Source organism: Hemiscyllium ocellatum, chromosome 42 (assembly GCF_020745735.1).
Source record: "Hemiscyllium ocellatum isolate sHemOce1 chromosome 42, sHemOce1.pat.X.cur, whole genome shotgun sequence".
NCBI classification, from domain to species: domain Eukaryota; kingdom Metazoa; phylum Chordata; class Chondrichthyes; order Orectolobiformes; family Hemiscylliidae; genus Hemiscyllium; species Hemiscyllium ocellatum.
Genome location: NC_083442.1, coordinates 27,664,578 through 27,686,043, shown reverse-complemented (window position 1 = coordinate 27,686,043; position 21,466 = coordinate 27,664,578). Strand labels below are relative to the sequence as shown.

The 21,466-nt window shown below is 46.4% G+C and overlaps 1 protein-coding gene across 3 annotated transcripts in view; it reads right to left on the bottom strand.

The window, feature by feature from the left end:
• Positions 1 to 21,466, bottom strand: part of LOC132834858 (AT-rich interactive domain-containing protein 3B-like) — a 211,964-nt gene that overhangs the window by 18,147 nt on the left and 172,351 nt on the right. For all 3 annotated transcript variants that reach the window (XM_060853954.1, XM_060853952.1, XM_060853953.1), the window contains 3 exons: positions 15,191 to 15,374; positions 10,713 to 10,957; positions 2,453 to 2,704 (listed from right to left, as the gene is read on the bottom strand). In XM_060853954.1, coding sequence (XP_060709937.1) covers positions 2,453 to 2,704; positions 10,713 to 10,957; positions 15,191 to 15,374 — 681 coding nt within the window. The remainder of the gene's footprint in view (positions 1 to 2,452; positions 2,705 to 10,712; positions 10,958 to 15,190; positions 15,375 to 21,466) is intronic.

Sequence of the window (21,466 nt, the reverse complement as noted above, 5' to 3'; positions counted from 1 at the left end):
ACTCTCTCTCTCTCTCTCTCCTCTCACCCGTCCCTCTCCCTCTCTCTCTCTCTCTCCCCTCACCCGTCCCTCTCCCTCTCTCTCTCTCTCTCCCCCCTCACCCGTCCCTCTCCCTCTCTCTCTCTCTCTCCCCCCTCACCCGTCCCTCTCCCTCTCTCCCTCTCTCTCCCCTCACCCACCTCTCTCTCTCCCCGCCACATGTCGATTTCTCTCTCTCAATGACTATCTCTCCCTCTTACTATTTCTCTTTGTTCTCTTGACATTTCCCTCTTTCCCCCTTTCTCATACTCTTCCTCCTCCACTTTCTCTTTATATTCTCCTTGACATCTTTCTCCCTCCCTCTTTCCCAGTCATGTTTTCTATCTATCCCCCTTTATGTCTCTCTCTCTCTCTCTCATTCCTATAGACAAACACAACAAACACATAGCCGTATAAAAACACACAGCGGAACATATAGAGACATACACAGGGTCACAACAAAGGACATACACAGATACTGCAGCGCACAGACATGTCAGCACAGGCACACATGCACAGAGAGATAAATGCAGACACACACACACACACACACTTTCTTGCCATGACTGTGGACCAGACAGAGACCTCTGATCTCCATGAGTAGGAGACAGTAAAGACTGCAGATGCTGGAAGCTGGAGTCAATAGATTAGATTACTTAAAGTGTGGAAACACACCCTTCGATCTAACAAGTCCACACTGACCCTCCAAACAGCAACCCACCCAGACCTATTCCCTTACGTTTACCCCTTCACCTAACACTACAGGCAATTTAGCATGGCCAATTCACCTAACCTGCACATCTTTGGACTGTGGGAGGAAACCGGAACACCCGAAGGAAATCCACACAGAGACGGGGAGAATGAGCAAACTCCACACAGACAGTCTGCCTGAGGCAGGAATTGAACCCAGGTCTCTGGCGCTGTGAGGCAGCAGTGCTAACCACTGTGCCACCGTGCTGCCCCTGTGAAGCTTGAAGAGTACAGCAGATCAGGCAGTATCCAGATGAAGGATTTTGGCCTGAAACATTGACTTTCCCTCTCCTTGGATTCTATCTGACCTGTGCTGCTCTTTTAGCTTCACACTTATTGATTCTGTTCTCCATGTCTGTGCTGCTTGAATTGGTTTCTGCTGGGGCAGGGTAGGTCTTGGGGAATACTGGCTCACCATCCCGTTTCTGCTCACTGTTACAGTCACCCCCAGCAGTTAAAGGGATATTGGAAAAATGCAAAGTCAGCTCAGCATTAACATACAGACCCCGCGGGAGTGAAGATTTCAGCCAACCCAAGTTGCTAATCTTGATGGATGAGCTGAGGCAGTGAGGAAGTGGCCTCACTTCTTTAAGTGCCTGCTGGGGAGGGTCACTGCCAAGACTGACCGAGGTCCCTGGTCCGAGATATTTTCAATATGGGACTGAGAGATGATGGAATCAATAACAATCATCACCAAGGACAAAACCCAACCATCAAGTCTGTATAAAGCCAGGTGAAAGCAGCAATAGAGGGAGGGAAAATACTTTTTTGTGGGCAGGGGCATAATTTGGTGGGGAGGAAATGGGATGATGGATCATGAATCGTCCGCCATCTTTTAAAAGGGCCATTTAATCCAAGCCCGGTCTCCAATATCAATGGACTGCTGAAGAGTTGGTCTCCATTTAGAACCACACGCCCCCACCTCCCATTTTGCTCCTGATGGGACATCAGATTGACATTGGCCTGTTATTTCGTGGGATTATGGGTAAGACCAGCATTTGTTCCTCATCCCTAATTGCGCCATGAGCTGAGTGGCTCGCTGCGCCATTGTGGGGGTTGGGGGAGGGGCAGTTAAGAGTCAATGGCAATGCTGTAGGCCTGGAGTCATAGGTAGGCCTGACTGGGTAAGGATGGCAGACGTCCTTTCCCAAAATATAAACGAAATTAACAATCAATGACAGTTTAACCAAGAATAGTTTTCAATTCCCAATTTTGATCAATTGAATTTTAATTCCCTCAGCTGCCACAGCAGGATTTGAACTTGTGTTTCCCAGACTGGTTGGCCTCTGGATTAGATTAGATTAGATTAGATTACTTACAGTGTGGAACCAGGCCCTTCGGCCCAACAAGTCCATGCCGACCGGCCGAAGCGTAACCCACCCATACCCCTACATTTACCCCTTACCTAACACTACGGACAATTTAGCATGGCCAATTCACCTGATCTGCATGTCTTTGGAATGTGGGAGGAAACCAGAGCACCTGGAGGAAACCCACGCAGACACGGGAGAACGTGCAAACTCCACACAGTCAGTCGCCTGAGGCGGGAATTGAACCCGGGTCTCTGGCGCTGTGAGGCAGCAGTGCTAACCACTGTGCCAACGTGCCACCCACTGGAGTCAGTGACGTTCCTGCTGTGCTACCGCCGCTCCCTCTGTGTGGGGCACCTCCACTCAAGCCTCACCTTTCCCGTTGATTTTGATGCTCATAGGCACGTGGGTTGCCATGGCAAAGAGGTTCTGCTGCAGGGCCTGCTGCATCAGACGCTGCTGTCCCTCCGCCAATCTGGCCATTCTCTTCTCAGGTGGCTCCCCGCTCTCCAGCTTCTCCCTCAGCTGCTCCAGAGTGACGGCCTGCGCCGTGGAATGGTTACCCGTCTGGGACAACGGCACGTGGATCCGGCTTGGGGTCAAAGAGCAAGGCCCGGCCGTATCTTCTGTAGGGAAAGGCAAGAGTGATTAAGACCATAGACATAAGATACAGGAGCAGAAATTAGGCCATTCAGCCCATCGGGTCTGCTCTGCCATTCAATTATGGCTGATACGTTTCTCAACAGCATTCGCCTGCTTTCTCCCTGTAACCCTCGATCCTCAAAAAGCTATCTATTTCTGTCTTAAATATCCTCCATGACCTGGCCTCCACAGCCTTCTGTGGCAGTGAATTCCATAGATTCCCCACTCTCTTGCTGAAGGGATTTCTCCTAAAAGGTCTTCTCTTAACTGTCAAGTTGTGCCCAGTATCTCCTACCAATGGGAACATCTTCCCCACATCCGCTCTGTCCAGGCCATTCAGTATTCTGTATGTTTCAGACCCCCAACATTCTTCTAAACTCCATTGAGTATAAACCCAGAGTCCTTAATAAGGGGTACAGTGTCCTAGAGCTACCTAACTAGGACAATGAGCACAACAGCAAAGATCCAAACAAGAAAACAGTGAAAAGCACCATATCCTAGACTTTGTTAACAGAGACGTAGACCACAAGCTCTTTCAGGAACAACGAACTGAAGGCATCCTTCTCAATTCCTATTTTCACCCCATGTGGCTCAGTACCACCTAGAATTCTCCAGTCTGATTTACTCACTATCAACCTAAATCCCCCAGTCTGATTGGCTCATTCCCACTTGGGACCCCCAGTCTGATTGGCTCATTCCCACTCAGGATCCTACAGTCTGATTGGCTCATTCCCACTCGGGTCTCCCAGTCTGATTGGCTCATTCCCACTCGGGACCTCCAGTCTGATTGGCTCATTCCCACTTGGGACCCCCAGTCTGATTGGCTCATTCCCACTCGGGTCTCCCAGTCTGATTGGCTCATTCCCACTCGGGTCTCCCAGTCTGATTGGCTCATTCCCACTCGGGACCTCCAGTCTGATTGGCTCATTCCCACTCGGGACCTCCAGTCTGATTGGCTCATTCCCACTCGGGTCTCCCAGTCTGATTGGCTCATTCCCACTTGGGTCTCCCAGTCTGATTGGCTCATTCCCACTCGGGACCTCCAGTCTGATTGGCTCATTCCCACTCGGGACCTCCAGTCTGATTGGCTCATTCCCACTCGGGTCTCCCAGTCTGATTGGCTCATTCCCACTTGGGTCTCCCAGTCTGATTGGCTCATTCCCACTCGGGTCTCCCAGTCTGATTGGCTCATTCCCACTTGGGTCTCCCAGTCTGATTGGCTCATTCCCACTCGGGACCCCCAGTCTGATTGGCTCATTCCCACTCAGGATGCTCTAGTCTGATTGGCTTACTTGTCCTGCTTTGAGATTCTTCTCATGGACGTTGGCACAGATTGATGCCTGTCCCAATCCACAGCATGGGAGCTGCTCTCCAAGTGAATGCCCACTATCTGGACATATTTAAACAGCATTTAGCAAGGTGTCCAGTTCCGGTCACCCACTTATAGGAAGGATATTATTAAGCTGGACAGGGTTCAGAGGAAATTGACCAGGACGTTGCCAGGTATGGAAGGTTTGCGTTATAAAGAAAGGCTGGATGGAGAGGGAACTTTTACACTGAAACATAGGAAGTTGAGAGGTGACCTTATAGAAGCTTATATAATAATGAGGGCTATTGGTAGAGTTAATGACATTAGTGGTAGGATGGGGAATTTCAAGACTAGAGGGCGCATTTTTAAGGTGAGAGGAGAGAGATTTAAAAAAGACATGAGGGGCAAATGTTTTACACAGAGGGTGGTTTGTGTGTGGAATGAGAACTGGCTTAAAGGTAGAAGACAGAGGGTGGTGGTGGAGGGTCATTTTTCAGACTGGAGGCCTGTGACCAGTGGAGTGCCACAAGGATCGGTGCTGGGTCCTCTACTTTTTGTCGTTTACATAAATGATTTGGATGGGAGCATAAGTGGTACAGTTAGTAAGTTTGCAGATTACACCAAAATTGGAGGTCTAGTGGACAGTGAAGAGGGTTACCTCAGATTACAACAGGATCTTGACCAGATGGGCCAATGGGCTGAGAAGTGGCAGATGGAGTTTAATTCAGATAAATGCAAGGTGCTGCATTTTGGGAAAGCAAATCTTAGCAGGACTTATACACTGAACGGTAAGGTCCTAGGGAGTGTTGCTGAACAAAGAGACCTTGGAGTGCAGGTTCCTAGCTCCCTGAAAGTGGAGTCGCAGGTAGATAGGATAGTGAAGGCGGTGTTTGGTATGCTTTCCTTTATTGGTCAGAGTATTGAGTACAGGAGTTGGGAGGTCATGTTACGGTTGTACAGGACATTAGTTAGGCCACTGTTGAAATATTGCATGCAATTCTGGTCTCCTTCCTATCGGAAAGATGTTGTGAAACTTGAAAGGGTTCAGAAAAGATTTACAAGGATGTTGCCGGGGTTAGAAGATTTGAGCTATAGGGAGAGGCTGAACAGGCTGGGGCTGTTTTCTCTGGAGCGTCGGAGGCTAAAGGGTGACCTTATAGAGGTTTACAAAATTATGAGGGGCAGGGATAGGGTAAATAGGCACAGTATTTTCCCTGGGGTCAGGGAGTCCAGAACTAGAGGGCATAGGTTTAGGATGGGAGGGGAAAGATATGAAAGAGACCTGAGGGGCAACCTTTCCACACTGAGGGTGGTACGTGTATGGAATGAACTGCCAGAGGATGTGGTGGAGGCTGGTACAATTGCAACATTTAAGAGGCATTTGGATGCGTATATGAATAGGAAGGGTTTGGAGGGATATAGGCTGGGGCTGGCAGTTGGGACTAGATTGGGTTAGGATATCTGGACGGCATGGACGGATTGGACTGAAGGGTCTGTTTCCATGCTGTACATCTCTATGACTCTAAGTGGCAGACATGGGTATAATGTTTAGAAGACATTTGGATAAAGTCCATAAGGAAAGGTTTGGAAAGGTATGGGCTAGGAGCAGGCAGGTAGGACTAGTTTATTCTGGGATTATGTTCGTCACAGACTGGTTGGGCATAGGGGTCGGTTTCTGTGCCTATGACTTTGTGACTAAATTCTCCCTCAAATAATCATAAATCAGTATACAGGGGCCACCTTCAGTTACCTTTCTTTGAGCAGATAAAGCAAGGAAGCATTTAAATGGAACATTTTTAAATCATGAATGATTCAAGTGGAATGGGTCCCTGTTATCAATGGCTTTGAGTTGAGGGAACCGACTTAAGGTGTGTTGAAGTGACGTAGGGAAAACTATCTCACACATTGAGCTGTCATGACAGATAGGTGCTAGTAGAATCCATTGCGACTTTCAGACAACGGGTTGAGATCGATACTCGAAGGAAGTAAACTCCAAGAATAATCAGAAAGAGCAAGTGCCATGTTTTGAGGTGAACTGCTCTGAAGAGTCAATGCAGACTTGATGGGCTGAACGGCCTGCTGCTGTGCACTGTCCTATTTTCATAAAGAAATTTAACGGATGATTCCTGCTCTGTTACAGACTTCAGTCTCGGGGAGGAGTGGACCACTGCATTTTTATCAGATAAGAAAGGTTTTGAAAGAGCGGAAGATAAGTAGGAAGTAAAAGGAAGGATTAAGGGGATTATTGGGAAGATCAAAGAAACATACAGCTGTAATTGATCTGCAAGTACTTTACTAACCCAATCAGACCAGGTATGAAAAATATGCTCACAGCAGGAACCAAAACAGCCAGTGAGGTCAGGGGGAAAGTCAGGAGGATTTTCATGGCCATGAAAGTAATTCATGGGCTTGCTGGGTGTTTACTACACATGGGGGAGCGGGGGTGGGAGCAGCAAGTGGGGTGCTCGGCAGTACGCATTCTGCGTTCTTGGAGAATTTCCACGCAGCTCTCCATCCATTGGAAAACTAGAGGAAGAAGCTCCACCACAACTGTTCTCTCTGACCCCGGCCAACTCCGTCTGGTCTCTGCACCAGGCAGTCTGCTGCAAACCCACCAGGAAGTGGGATTGGAACCTGTGGCAAATAGTGGACTCTACCCCTAATATCTCCTCTGCTGTCATACATCATACACCATACCCATATGGCTCAGTACCTCTACAATTCTCCAATCTGATTGGCTCAACAGCATCTAGAATCTGCCAGTCTGATTGGTAGATTCTAGGTGATAAGGAACCAGTCTGATAAGCTCATTATCACCAGAAACCTCCAGTCTGACTGGCTCAATGTCAATTGGAATCTTCACGGCTCATTATCCATTAGGATCTTCCGGTCTGATTGGCTCATTATCAACTGGAATCCTCCAGTCAAATTGGCTCATTATCAACATGAATTCTCCAATCTCATTGGGCCATTATTACTAGGGTTCTTCCCATCAATTTGCTCATTATCACTTGGGATCCTTCAGTCTTATTGGCTCATTATTATTTGGGAGCTGTTAGTCTGGTATAAGTCAATATCACCCAGAAGTTGATTAGTTAATTTTATACACCTGGAATCCTCTGGTTTGTCTGGGTCAGTAACATTTGGAATTCTCCAGTCGGATTGGTTTAAAACTAGCCAGGGTGCATTGGTCTGATTGGCTCATTGTTGTACAGAGCCCTCGGCTCTGATTAGTTCAGTCTGTATTGTCTGGAAGGCTGCAGTCTGTTTGGTTCAGGACTAACCGTGACCCTCTGTTGCTCTTATTTCACCTTGATCTTATTGAACGTGAAAATGTAGCCAGTCCTGTGCAAACCGTAGCACAAACTGGGTGGAAGTGAGGACTGCAGACGCTGGAGATCAGAGTTGAGAGTATGGTGCTGGAAAAGCACAGTAGGTCAGGAAGCATCTGATGAAGCCTTCTTGAAGGCTTATGCCTGTAACATCGATTCTCCTGCTCCTCAGATGCTGCCTGACCTGCTGTGCTTTTCCAGCAACACACACTCGACACACCACAAACGTCCAGGGACACTGATGAACAATATACCAGTCCTTTCACCTCAAAGGATCAATGGACACATTCCAAACATTGCCACAGCAGAAGAAACATTCCTTCATGCTCTTTTGTGAAAAGCATGCATTTTATTCTGATACAGATAAAGGTCCTGCAGACCGCTGAGGGCAGCAGGTCCCACGAATCATCACTAGAATCACACACATAAAGGGAACAGCAGGCAATGATGACTGGAAGTGACTTGACTTTGAGTGGTCACAATGCTGCATCTGGACAGGACAGGACCGGAGAGCTTTAGCACTGATCACATTCCAACAGCCTGCAAGCTAGTAGCTACACGCCTACATAAGAACATGAGAAACAGGAGCAGGAGTAGGCCATCTGCCCCCTCCGGCCTGCTCCACCATTCAATAAACTCATGGCTGATCTTTTCATGGACTCAGCTCCACTTACCCGCCCTCTCACCATAACCCTTAACTCCTTTACTGTTCAAAACAAAATCTACCTTAGCTTTAAAAACATTTACTGAAGTAGCGTCGACTACTTCACTGGGCAAGGGAATTCCACTGATTCACAACCCTCTGGGTGAAGAAGTTCCTTCTCAATTCAGTCCTAAATCTACTCCCCCTAATTTTGAGGCCATGCCCTCCTCTCCTAGTTTCACCTGGTTTTGTAGCAACAATTCATAGCTGTTCGCCAACACTGTCTGGCACTTGCCTTTAAATTTGAAGGTTACAGGATCAGGTTCCATGGCAGAGACCTGAGTGCAAAGTTCCAGTTGATGTCTCAGTGCTGAAATGAAGGAATGCCTCAATATCAGAGGCACCATCTTTCAGGTGAGATGTTAAATTGAGTCCTCAAGGAGGCTGAGGGGAGACCTTATACAGGTTTATAATAACACGAGGGGCATGGATAGGGGATATAGGCAAGGTCTTTTCCCCGGGGAGAGGGTGCCCAGAACTAGAGGGCATAGGTTTAGGGTGAGAGGGGAAAAAATTTAAAAGGGACCTGAGGGGCAACTTTTTCACTCAAAGAGTGATGCATGTATGAAATTAGCTGCCAGAGGAGGTGGTGGAGGCTGGTACAATTACAATATTTGAAAAGCATCTGGATGGGTATATGAATAAAATGGGTTTAAGAGGGATATGGGCCAAGTGCTGACAAATGGGACTAGATTAATTTCAGATATATGCTCAGCATGGACGAGTTGGACCAAAGGATCTGTTTCCTTGCTGTACATCTCCGTGTCTCCGAGAGGACATAAATAATCCCATGCCCCTATTTCAAAGAATGGCATGTCCTCAGTTGGGATCAAAGAAAAGAGGTTGTGGAGGAGCTAGCTGTAATTAAATTGCTATTTTTCTTAGCTTGCATCAATCGCTACATCTTAAAGGATGTGTCATTAGCTGTAAAGTACAATCTGAAATTGTGAAAGGCGTTATGTAAATGCAGATTCTATCTTTCTGTAATCATTGTTAATTCAAAGTTGGAACTAAGATGGAGGAGATTCTCTCTCCTCATGACTCACAGAGAGGATTGGAGGATAACATGGTTGCTAAAGATTTGCTTAGAATCCCTACAATGTGGAAACAAACCCTTCAGCCCAACAAGTTTATACCGACTCCCTGAAGAGTATCCCACTCAAACCCATTCCCCTATTACTCTACATTTACCCCTGACTAATGAACCTAAAGTACACATCCCTGAACACGATGGGTAAGTTAGCATGGCCAATTCACTTGACCTGCACATCTTTGGATCTAATTCTGTCTCATCGAATCAATAGGGACCCAGTTAAAGATCCACGCTGCAGGAACCACTGAAGGGTAATGTGATCTCTCACAAGTTCACCAGATGTGATCCATCCAAATTGTCAACTCAACTCAAAGGGGGCCTAAAACATTCTTTGACTTCCCAAATGACCAAAATTAGGGGGAATCATAAACATTAAAGATAAAACTATTTCTGTAAAGATTCACTATTGTCCATCTAATAACAACACCTTACATGTTCATACTGGCAGTTCCCAGATTACAAACAGATTCTAATACTGAGTATGCTTGCAAGTTGACTTGTACACAAGTTGGAACAGAATTTTGTATGAAATAGCTGTTCATAAGTGCAAGCATGTCAGATCTTTGAAATTAATATTAATGTGAGATCTTGTTTGTAAGTATGAATGTTCATAAGTCAAATGTTTGCAAATTAGGGACTGCCTGGAATATATTGTTGTGTTGCTACAAATTTTCTTTGTTTCTAGTGTGGATCACTGGAGGTGAAATCTGACAAGGTTTTGACATGAAGCCACGTGAGGATGTTTCGAGATAGATGAAGCAATGTTTGGAGGGTTTTAAGAAGACGGTGAAAGGAGGAGGGTGAGGTGAAGAAACAGAGACTTAGGGAGTGGGTTTTACGGCTAAGGGACAGCGTATTGGGGAACCGTGTAGACTTGTCAGATGCCAGAATTGGAAAAGCTTGGGTTGTAGGCATGGAGGAGGTAAGGGAGATTGGGAGGGGGAGGGGAGGCTCTCAAATGTGGTGTCCAATGCAGCAAATGCAGGAAACAGCACAGAAACAGACCCCTCGGTCCAACCAGTCCATGCCGAACATAATCCCAAACTAAACCAGGACCTCCTGCCCGTACTTGGTCCAGATCCTTCCAAACCTTTCCTATTCATACACTTACACAAATGTCTTTCAAACTTTGTAACTGTACCCACATCCATCAATTCCTCAGGAAGCTCAGTCCAAACGCAAATCACCCTCTATGTGAAAAAGAAATTTGCCTCACACATCTTTCTAAAATTTCTCTCCTCCCACCTTAAAAATGTGCCCCTAACTTTGAAATCCCTCACCCCAAGGAAAAGACAGACACTTACCATCGATACCCTTCATGATTTTATAAACCTGTATACGGTCATGTCCCAACCTCCTACATTCCAGTGATAAACCGTCCCAGCCTTTTTTCATAAGTCAAACTTTCCATTCCCAGCAGCGTCCTGCTAAGTCTCTCTAATTTAATAATATCCTTCCTCTAGGAGGGTGACCAGAACTGGACAAGGTGCTTAAAAAGATGCCTCACCAATGCCCTGAACAACCTCAACGTGGCTCCTCATAAAACATCACCTACCTTTTTTGATGAGCTGCCCTGGAGAGAGGTGGATTCCATTGGAGGTGGGAACATTCAGGGACGACAGATGGACCTTGGCCGGGGACAGGAGGGGGGTCGCCGAACACGGTGAATAGCCAAAGAGAGCCGAGCTGTAGCTGGGTCTTCTGCCCTCGCGCCTGTTGCTGTCAATCGCTGCCTGGAGCTCTGTGGGTGAACTGAGTGATTGCTTTTCACATTCGTATGGGTAGAGGTATTTCATGTATCTGCAGGAGGACAAGGGGTGTGTGTTACACGGCTCTCGGTACTCTGGCCGACTGTGACACTGAATTTGGGAAGGGATGATGCCTCTCCTTCCCAAACAGCTTGCTAACGCAGATAGTGGAGGCAGGATGCTAATATTAATACCTCCAATATGGTTGGTTCATCTAAAGTGGCCCCATCTACCATTCAGGGCAATTCTGGATGGGCAATAAATGGCCGCCTTGCCCTCAATGCCCAAGGCACCACAAAACCGACCTGGAGAGGGGAATACATACAGAGAATGCACAGGAACAGCAAATCCCAGTAAGTGTGCCAACAATATTTGTCAACTTAAGGCTTTAATACAAGTGCCATAAATAGGGCTTTTCATTGGGGTATGGCTGTAAACATCGAAATGCAAAAGATAGGAGCAGAAGGAGGCCATTCGGCCCTTTGAGCCTGCTCTATCATTCATGACAATCATGGCTGATTGTTCAACTCAATATCTTAATCCTGCTTTCTCCCCATAACCTTTGATCCCATTCTCCCCCATGTGCTATATCTAGATGCCTCTTGAACACATTCAATGTTTTAGCATCAACTACTTCCTGTGGTAATGAATTCCAGAGGCTAACTGCTCTCTGGGTGGAGAAATGTCTCCCCATCTCGGTTCTAAATGGCCCACCCTGAATCCACAGACTGTGACCCCTGGTTCTGGACGCACTCACCATCGGGAACATCCTCCCTGCATCTATCCTGTCTAGTCCCGTTAGAATGTTATAAGTCTCTGTGAGATCCCCTCATGGTTGAGTCTCAGGGTTATATACAGCGGTGAAAACAGATTCTCACCGTACTGTTCTCACCTCAGGACAGTGACCCAATTGGATGTATGTGACATGCAAGACAGAAACACTGGTTGACGCTTCCTCTTCTGCCCCTTTACCTGTTCCTTGCCCTGCCAAACCCATTGTAATTGTGGACATGCACTCTGAATCTGCAGTCTCCCACCCTCTGAGTGAAAAGAGCAAGGTTTTTTTTTTCCTGGTCTCTGTTCACCATCTCATCGCCTCTTACCCACGTTCAAACCCCCTCAGCCACATGACAGGTTGAAAATAACAGCTGAGGTCTGGCTAGTTGGTCCATCGACCCAGGCTGAAAATGTACTGACCCCTCCCACAACCAGACAGTTTCTTGAGAGACACAAGAAGCAGCTTTGAAGAAAAGCAAGGCCAACACGGGTCTGGGTGTAAGTGGGAAAAAACCTGTGGCCATTGTCTTGTCCTCTCACATTCCGTCCCATTGACAATGCTTCTTCGCCCGACTCTTCACTTCGAGCTGGATGTCCATGAGACACTGTGAGTGCTATTGTTTAAATGGCTTCTCAGCAGTGATAAAAGAGCACACCTTGTCAGTCAAAAATACGTACCGTATGAGTACATTCACTATGAGTGAATATGGAAATACCGTTGAAATGGTGGAAGAGTCTCTGACTCCAATCACTTTTTGAGGCAGTGAGTTCCAGACTGCCACCTCCCTTTGGGTGAAAAAACTTCTCCTTGACTCTCCTCTTGCCCTCTGGTCACTGACCTCTCGACTACTGGAGAAAGTGCCTTCTTATCCATTCTAACTATGCCCCTCATAATTTTAAACACTTGACCAAGTCCTGTCTCAGCCTTCACTGTTCCAAGGAATATAATCCCAGTCTTTCCTCATAGCTCAGACCCTCCAGCCCAGGCACCAGTAAAACCCCTTTGCACCCCCTCGAGGGCAATCACATCCTTCCGAGGTGTGGCGACCAGAGATGCATGCAATCCTCCAGTTGTGGTGGAACCAGTTTGTATAACCAGGAGAAAGTGAGGTCTGCAGATGCTGGAGATCAGAGCTGAAAATGTGTTGCTGGTTAAAGCGCAGCAGGTCAGGCAGCATCCAAGGAACAGGAAATTCGACGTTTCGGGCATAAGCTCTTCCTGATGAAGGGCTTTTGCCCGAAACGTCGAATTTCCTGTTCCTTGGATGCTGCCTGACCTGCTGCGCTTTAACCAGCAACACATTTTCAGCTTGTATACAGTTCCAGCCTCACCTCCTCGATTTTCGGTTCTGTGCCTTGGCAAATGAAGTCAACCATCTCGCGTGCTTTCTTGACCAACTTCTCTACCTTCAGGAAACTGTGGACAGGCACACCAACATCCTTCTGATCATCAGGGTTCTACCGACCACAATATCGCCCCTTGTCACCCCTCCCCAAGCGCACTACCTCACATCTTTCCAGGTTGATTTCCAATTGCTGCGCTCTGCCCAGGTAACCAGAAGTCGTTATCCTCCTGTAGTTTACAGGTTATCCTCCTTACTAGTTACCTCCCTATCAACTTTTGAGTCATCCACAAACTTTTCAATCATTCCCTCTGTGTTTAAGTTGGAATCATGTGCATGATAAATAGCAGGGGCCCTGCAAAATGCCACTGGAAATAAGCTTCCAGTCACAGACACTTCCCTTGAGCATCACCCTCTGCTTCCACCCTCTCTCCAGCCAGTTTTGGATCCAACATGCCACTTTACCTTGGATCCCATTGGCCTGTCTGCTGTGAGGGACCTTAGACATGTTTAACTCCATGTACAGAGGAACCTCGATTACCTGGCATTCGATTATCTGAATTTCGGTTTATCTGAACAAGATCGCAAGGTCCTGGTGCTTGGCTAACATGTTATCCGGCATTCAATTAACCAAACAAAATACACCCCACCCGTCTCATTTGGGTAATCGAGGTTCCTCTGTAGACCACATCAAATGATCCTCATTAACCCTCCTGGTTCCCTCCTCAAAACATCTGATCAAACACAACCCTCCCTTAACAAATCCAAGTGGACTATCCCTCATTAATCTATATCTCTCCAAAGGTAGAGGTATTCTGTTCCACAGAATTCTTTCTAATAATGTGCCCCATCACCAAGGTTAGACCGACTGGCCTGTAATTTCCTAGTCTATCCCTGTCTCCCTTTTTAAATAATGGGACAATGTTAGTAGTTGTCCAGTTATTTGGCACCTGCGGCCAGAGAGGATTTGAATATTAATGCTTAGTTTTACATTCTGTCTGCTCATCAATTCTCAGCCAACTCACACCACACAACTTTGCACCTTCCTTTGATTAAATTGAGCATTCTAGTTTCAGATTGACTCAGTTCACATTCCGTCCCAATGACGAATTTTATCACGTTAAGGTCACTCTTCCCTAAATGACCCTGCAGTAATTAACCCCTTCTCATTGCACGATATCAAATCTAGGATAGCCTGTTCCTGAGTTGGTTCCTCAATGCACCAGTCTTAAAATAAAACTTGTGTGTTCACCACGAATTAATCTGCAAAAGATTCTTACTGATGTGTTTTGATCAGACTATATCGATATTAAAATCACTATTGATGACTGTATGATACCCACTTCTTTAGTTATCCATTTAATGTCATCCCTGTTTGGAGGCCGAGAGAGAACTCCCAGTAATGTATTCCGCCCCCATGTTTCTTCAGCATCACCCAGACTGATTCCCCATCGAGAGATCCTGGCTTAACATCCCTTCTGTGTTGATTATATCTTTGACCAAAACAGCCACCTCAACTCATTTTCTTTCGGCCTGTCCTTCCTACGTATTGAATATCCTTAAATATTCAAATCCCATTCTTGGTCACTCTGTAACCATGAGTCTGTACTCACAATCAGATCGTAACAGCTATTTGCGACATTAATTCATCTACCTGATTAAGAATGCTCTGTGTGTTCAGGTGCAACATTAACATTTATCTTTTTAATGCTATTAGACAGTTTTGTGTTGAACACAAACATGAGGAGGGTGAAACTACATCAGAAACAGAACTTCAGGTGATCAGAGACAGTGACAGACAACCATACTGTATAAATTCTACACCGATACCTGATCAACAGAGATGTCAAGATGTAAACCTGGAACATGTGATACAGTTGGAATCCATAATTCCATTCAAGAATTCTATATCTTTAGGAGGAGGGGGCAGAAATTTTAAAGACTTTGACCCGAGATGATGAAGGTTTCACAAAGTGAACATAGAGCTAATGCAATCCTGCGCTTCTTATATCTACGCCCTTCCCACTCTTTGGTAGATGTGGCTGGTGACTGTGTCTTTGGTTGGGAGGTGACAGAGGGGAGTTCACCTGACACGGAGCTGAAAATCCCCTGAGAGGTGATTGCTCCTGACGTGGTTATGGCCAAACACAGTGGCTGCTACTTACTGGGTCCTGAGTGTAAAGGCTGCACTGGTGATTGAGGTAGGTAAGTTGAGGCCTTTGGTGATTTCCCGCCAAATCTTCTTATTGATAACTTCCACCAGTCCGCCCTTCTCCGTGACGAGCTTATACAACATGTACAAATCCAACACCTGCTTCGCCATGATGGGAATCCGGTTCACTGGCGTTCCTGCAAGACACAAGAGGCAGAAGGGTTTCCAACAGGAATTCTGTCTCCTCAACGCTTACCATTTTGAACAGAAAGGTCCGTCTCTCTGTTAGGAAGTGACACTTTTGATAACAGGAAGGAGGAAATCTGAAATGCTGAAAGGGGCTTACCACAGTTTTGAGGTGTGTTCTCTACTCTCCTGAACTTTAGGTAGATATTAACTTTCAGAATTCTTTTTCTCATTTTTTTCAGGGGATATGGACATCACTGGCCAGGTCAACATTTATTACTCATCCCTAAGTGCCCAGAGGGCAATCACATGCCAACCACATGTTAATAAAATGATGAAGGGCATAGACAGGAAGCAATGTTTCCTCTTAATTACCAAATAGCGCCCTTTAACATATTAAAAGACTCCAAGGCGTGTTGTAGAAATATATAGCCAGCCAATATTTGTCACGACAGAGATCTTAGAACCATTGAACAAAATGGTTAAAGAAGTGTTTAAAGAAGGACAGAGAAATAGGGGGATAGTGAGGCGGATGACGGAACTCCTCAACTTAGGGCCCAGGCACTTGATGGGTAGCAGAATGGCTCAGTGGTTAGCACTGCTGCCTCACAGGGCCCTGGGTTCGATTCCAGCCATAGGCGACTGTCTGTGTGGAGTTTGCACATTCTCCCTGTGTCTGTGTGGGTTTCCTCCGGGTGCTTCAGTTTCCTCCCAGAGTTCAAAGATGTACAGGTTAGGTGATTTGGCCATGCTAAATTGCCCAAAGTGTCCAGGGAGGTGTGGGTTAGGTACGTTAGCCATGGGAAATATGGGGTGGGGGATGGGTCTGGGTTGGATGCTCTTAGGAGGGTCAGCGTGGACCTGTTGGGCCAATTGGTCTGATTCTGCACTGTCGGGATTCTATGGAAACCAAGGATTCACATAAGGCCAGAACTGGAAGTGTTGTGGGACTGGAGGACATTACAGAGACAGGGAGGAACTGGATTGGGAGAGATGGGGGGGGGGGCGGGGGAGGCAGTCACGGAAGGATTTTAAAACACGGATGAGAGTCTTCCTCAGCTGGTCAAAAGACATAAATCCCGGGGACACAAGCTGTGCAGTTGCTGCTGACTATTTTTGGACACACTGTTGCTCTGTTCGCTTCTAAAAGAAAAGCCAATGGACGATAGAGGCCCCACAAAACAGGTGTCAACATGACACACCCTGCTCTGTGCTGGTTCATACTGTCTGTGTTTTAAACTCTGATCCTTCAGTGCAAAGCTTGGATAGGCCTCTTGTCCTGCTCACAACAACTGGAAATGCAGTGAATTCCAATTTGGCTTGAGGAGGAGGTCCAGCCTCTGACAGGCACCTTTGGCAATGGAGATCGCAATCTGTGTGTGATAAGCAGGATTATATTTCCACACACGGCCCTTTCTCTCATTTTGTGGAATGCAGTAAAACTGTTGCACAAGGGGATCCATCACTGTATCCATACACTACATTCACACAACAAATCCATCCATAATCAGCAGTCTAAATCAAGGTTAGACTAAAACCACCCATAACCAGCACTCTAAACCAGGGTTATACTAAAACCACCTATAACCAGTACTCTAACCAGGGTTAAACTAACCCACAGCTGAAAATGTGTTGCTGGAAAAGCGCAGCAGGTCAGGCAGCATCCAAGGAACAGGAGATTCGACGTTTCGGGCATAAGCCCTTCTTCAGGAACTAACTAACTAACTAAACTAACCCACACACAACCAGTACGCTAAACCAGGATGATACTAAACCCACCCATAACTAGCAGTCTAAATCAAGGTTATATTAAACCCACATATAACCAGCACTTTAAACCAGGGTTATATTAAACTCACATATAACATGCACTCTGAACTTCGGTCTTTACTTAACCCATTTATAACCAGCACTTTAAACCAAGATTACAATAAACCTTTACATAGCTAGCACTTGAATATGGGATCCATATTAAGTCCACACATAACCAATACTCCAAACCAGGTCTTTATTAAATCCACACATTAACTGGCACTCTAAACCAGAGACTTTATCTAACCCACATTCTTTAAACCACATGTTGAAGAAGAGGAACCTTCCAACTGTGAGGTGGGAGAAGGAGAAAATATATAAACCAGAAAGGGAGATGAGTCACCTTAGTGATTATTTTTATAGTTACCCTACTCTCTTCTCTAAAGGTGTGGCTCTACAGATCGCTGAGGTCTGTTTTTATGGATGGACCTGGATAACAAGCAAGCCGTGACTATTTGACTGTAAAGGCATCACATTGAAGCTTGTGCATACACATATAACTTACTATAATGGGCTGGGGATTGCGAGTGAATGTGGCGAGGCCAAGAGAGATGACAAAACCATGAGGGTGTGGATGGTTCTGGGCTGCAGAGAATGAGGAGTCTTGGGGGTTTTTCAAGATGGTGCCTAGACATTGGAGAAACCAGCGGTGAGGGCAGAACGTCCTGTCTGTAAAATCTGGCGTCTTACCTGTACCCGCACAAGTAATGAACCAATGCACTCGCACGTAGAAGTGTGACCTACAACCCCACTCTCTGCCCTAAAAGCAGTCCCTCCCGCCCTCCTCCAAACTTCTGCTCCCTATGGTCTTCAGGTGAAAAATCAGGTACTCAAAGTTCCTGAGCCGGCCTGGGGGAAGCAGGAATCTAGGAAGCTCTCCCTCCATAGCAATCCCACTTCCAGCTGAAACCCTCACCCATTAGTTTGAGCCATAGAAACAAACAGCCACAGAAACAGACCCTTCGGCCCAATTTGTCCATGCTGACCAGGCTTCCCAAACTAAACTAGTCCCATTTGCATTCCAACTCCTCACCAGCCTCCCACCTTCCCATTTCCAAATTGATATTTTCCTAATCAGTGACATTTATCACACACCTTTGGAGCAAGTGGGACTTGAACCTGTTGTGGTAGGATTAAAAATGATACCTTTGACCCAGACCGTTAAGGGTAAATCAGATATTACAACTAGCAATTGAAATAAAATAGGAAAGTATGTGGAAAACAGGCCGAATGGAAACCCAGCATGTCTTGACCGAGAGGTGACCTAGTAACTCTAAACTGTCCGTGAGAATTGTCCTATTGGATCCTCACACAGAGCCTCCTGGAGCTGTTTTCCTGTGTGCGAAAGTACTGAAAGTAGATTAGATTCCCTATAGTATGGAAACAGGCCCTTCGGCCCAACAAGTCTACACCGACACCTAGACCCATTCCCCTACATTTACCCCTGACTCATGCACTTAACACTGTGGGCAATTTAGCATGGCCAATCCACCTGACCTGAGGAAACCGGAGCACCCGGAGGAAACCCACGCAGATATGGGGAGAATGTGCAAACTCCCAAGGCTGGAATCGAACATGGGACCCTGGTGCTGTGAGGCAGCAGTGCTAACCACTGAGCCACCGTGCCACCCCCCCCCAGTGGAATGGGGATACAGCATGTGGTCTTCGATTGAGAACCGCACTAATATCAGGGAAATTGCCCATCTCATTGACTTCACCTCAATCCAGAGTCCTCCAGACCAGCCATTGCAAAGCAGAGTCCCCGATGGACAGAAACCCATTGTTATTATTCATTCGTTGCCAGTAAATATGCTGAGACCACCTATCTTGTTGGGCCTACACTCTGTCAGCATATTGTGTAGTTTAAGCCCATATTCACTCATTTGTATAAGTCTTTGATATATATATTAAGTAGTTTAAGCTAATAAATTTGTTTTACATTAAAGCTCACGCTTACTCTTGTAATCATTTTGATCAGACCTAAAGAACCCATTTGTACTTTCAATATAGTCTGCTAGCTCAGATGCATGCACCACAAGAGTTCTTTCTTGGATTAGCATTTTAGATATTCTCTAATCAACCTGTTCAGAGAGATAATTACACATCTCTGGAACAGGTGGGGCTTGAACCTGTGTCTCCTAGCTCAGAGATTGGGATACTACAGTTGCAAGAGCCCCTCCTCGCTGAATCTCCACTAAATCTACCCAGATTACTGTCGCCACACCTTAGGTCAGACTCTGCCCCACTGGCCTTGTTTTTTTAACACCCTCGTCGGTGTGAGCAAACATCCCACCCTCCCCTATTTCTCTAAACTCCTCCAGTCCCATGACCTTCCTCTGTCTTTGGCCTCTCGACCTCTCAGAGCCCACCTTCACCAGCGATTTGTAATCGTTCTCCTCACTGACGGCTTCGCTTCCATCTGCAAATATTGCGAATCCCTCTCTAAAACCTCCCTTTCATCCCAATTCGGTGCAGCCTAGCTCCTCGATCAAGCTTTGAGTCATGTGTGTCCTAATACTTGGCTCAGTATCAGGCTTGGTTCGATAATCACCCCTTGGGACCACTTGGCGCTGCATCAATGCAGGTGCTTGTTGCTGGTCCAGGGGATAATTTGGATGGGACCTGGATGGGTTGTCCCTAACCCTATCGCTTGTTGTCCTGATATCAGTGAGACCTCAAAGAACGGACACCCCAGTGCCTAAACACGTGAACAGGGTAAGGGCTGCAACACGTGAAATTGGTTCTGTGGTTCTGAGACATCACTATGTGAAAAGTGACAGAAGAGAGGGCATAAAATGCAAAGAGACAAGAAATTGAGTCACATCATATTAACCGGCCTCACAAACCACTCAATGATGGTCCAATCAATACAGAGTGACCTAGGATCACGCTGAGTTTAACACTGCAACTTTAACTAGTGCTCCTACGTGTACTGAATAACCTGATTTATAGACACTCTATACGTCAGGACTTCACATTTAATCACAAAGTGCTGCTAATATGACTGTAATGATCATTTTCCTAATTGATTTCAGAGATGTGGCACTGAGCTGCCATGGTCTCATAGCTTATAACCCTCCTCAATCCTGACTGTCAGCGAAACACGATTTGACCAGATTCCCTTGTTCTAAGTTTAAAAAGCGCTTGAGAGGGAAGGTAGTGAATGGTTCTAGCCTTCAGTTTCTCCACCCTTTGTCCTTGTCCTTTTGCTCTAGTTTAACTGGAATGCTTCAGCGCACTGATGGAACAGACTGAATCATGCGAGGTATCACGTGGGATCCACGGCAGCCTGCCCCCTAACTTGTATCCGCACCAGTCTACCCCCTACTCATTCGCCTACATCGGCTTCCAGTCTGGAAACTCAGTCAGACAACAGGCAAGCAGACCCTTCAGTCCAGCCCTATCCAGGTTTCCTCAACTGAACTAGTTCCATTTGCTTGCAGATGGCCCATATCCCTCTAAACCTTTCCTATTCATGCATATGTCCAAATGTCTTTTAAACGGTGGAACTGTTCCCACCTCTACCACTTGCTTGTCACATGCACACCACCCTCTGCATGAAGAAGATGCCCCTCAGGTCCCTTTTCAATCCCTCTCACCTTAAACCTATTATGTCTAGATCTGGACACCCCTACCCTGGGAAAAAAGACCTTCGCTATTCACCTTATTGATGCCCCTCATGAACTTAAGAGGTTACCTGCAAGGTTACCTCCAAAGTTTCAGGGAAAAAAGTCCCAGCCTATCCCCATAACTCCGTCCAGTCTCGGTAACATAGCTGTAAATCTTTTTTGCACCCCCTCCAATTTAATAACATCCTTCCTATAGCAGGGCGACCAGAACTGTACGCAGTTAGCTGTGCTATATGACTTTGTGAAGAGAGATTATCTGCCTGTGCTCCTCACTGTGGGCAATTCCACTCGTCAAAGATGGCAAGAATCAAAGGCCACATGACCCCAGAAAACCTATCTGGTAGCCCCAAGTCAGGGGAGGTCTGTTGTAAAGTGCACCCGGGTGCTCCAGTTTCCTCTCAGAGTCCAAAATGTGCAGGTGAATTGGCCATGCTAAATGGTCCATAGTGTGAGGTGCATTGGTCAGAGGAAAATGGGTCTGGGTGGGTTGCGCTTCGGCGGGTCGGTGTGGACTTGTTGGACCGAAGGGCCTGTTTCCACGCTGTAGGGAATCTAATCTAATCTAAAGGGTGATGGGATCATGCTGTGCACTGGCCAACACCACACCCAAAAGCCACAAAATGCCACCCTCATTCCCATCGCCTGTGAAGGGGAACCGTCTG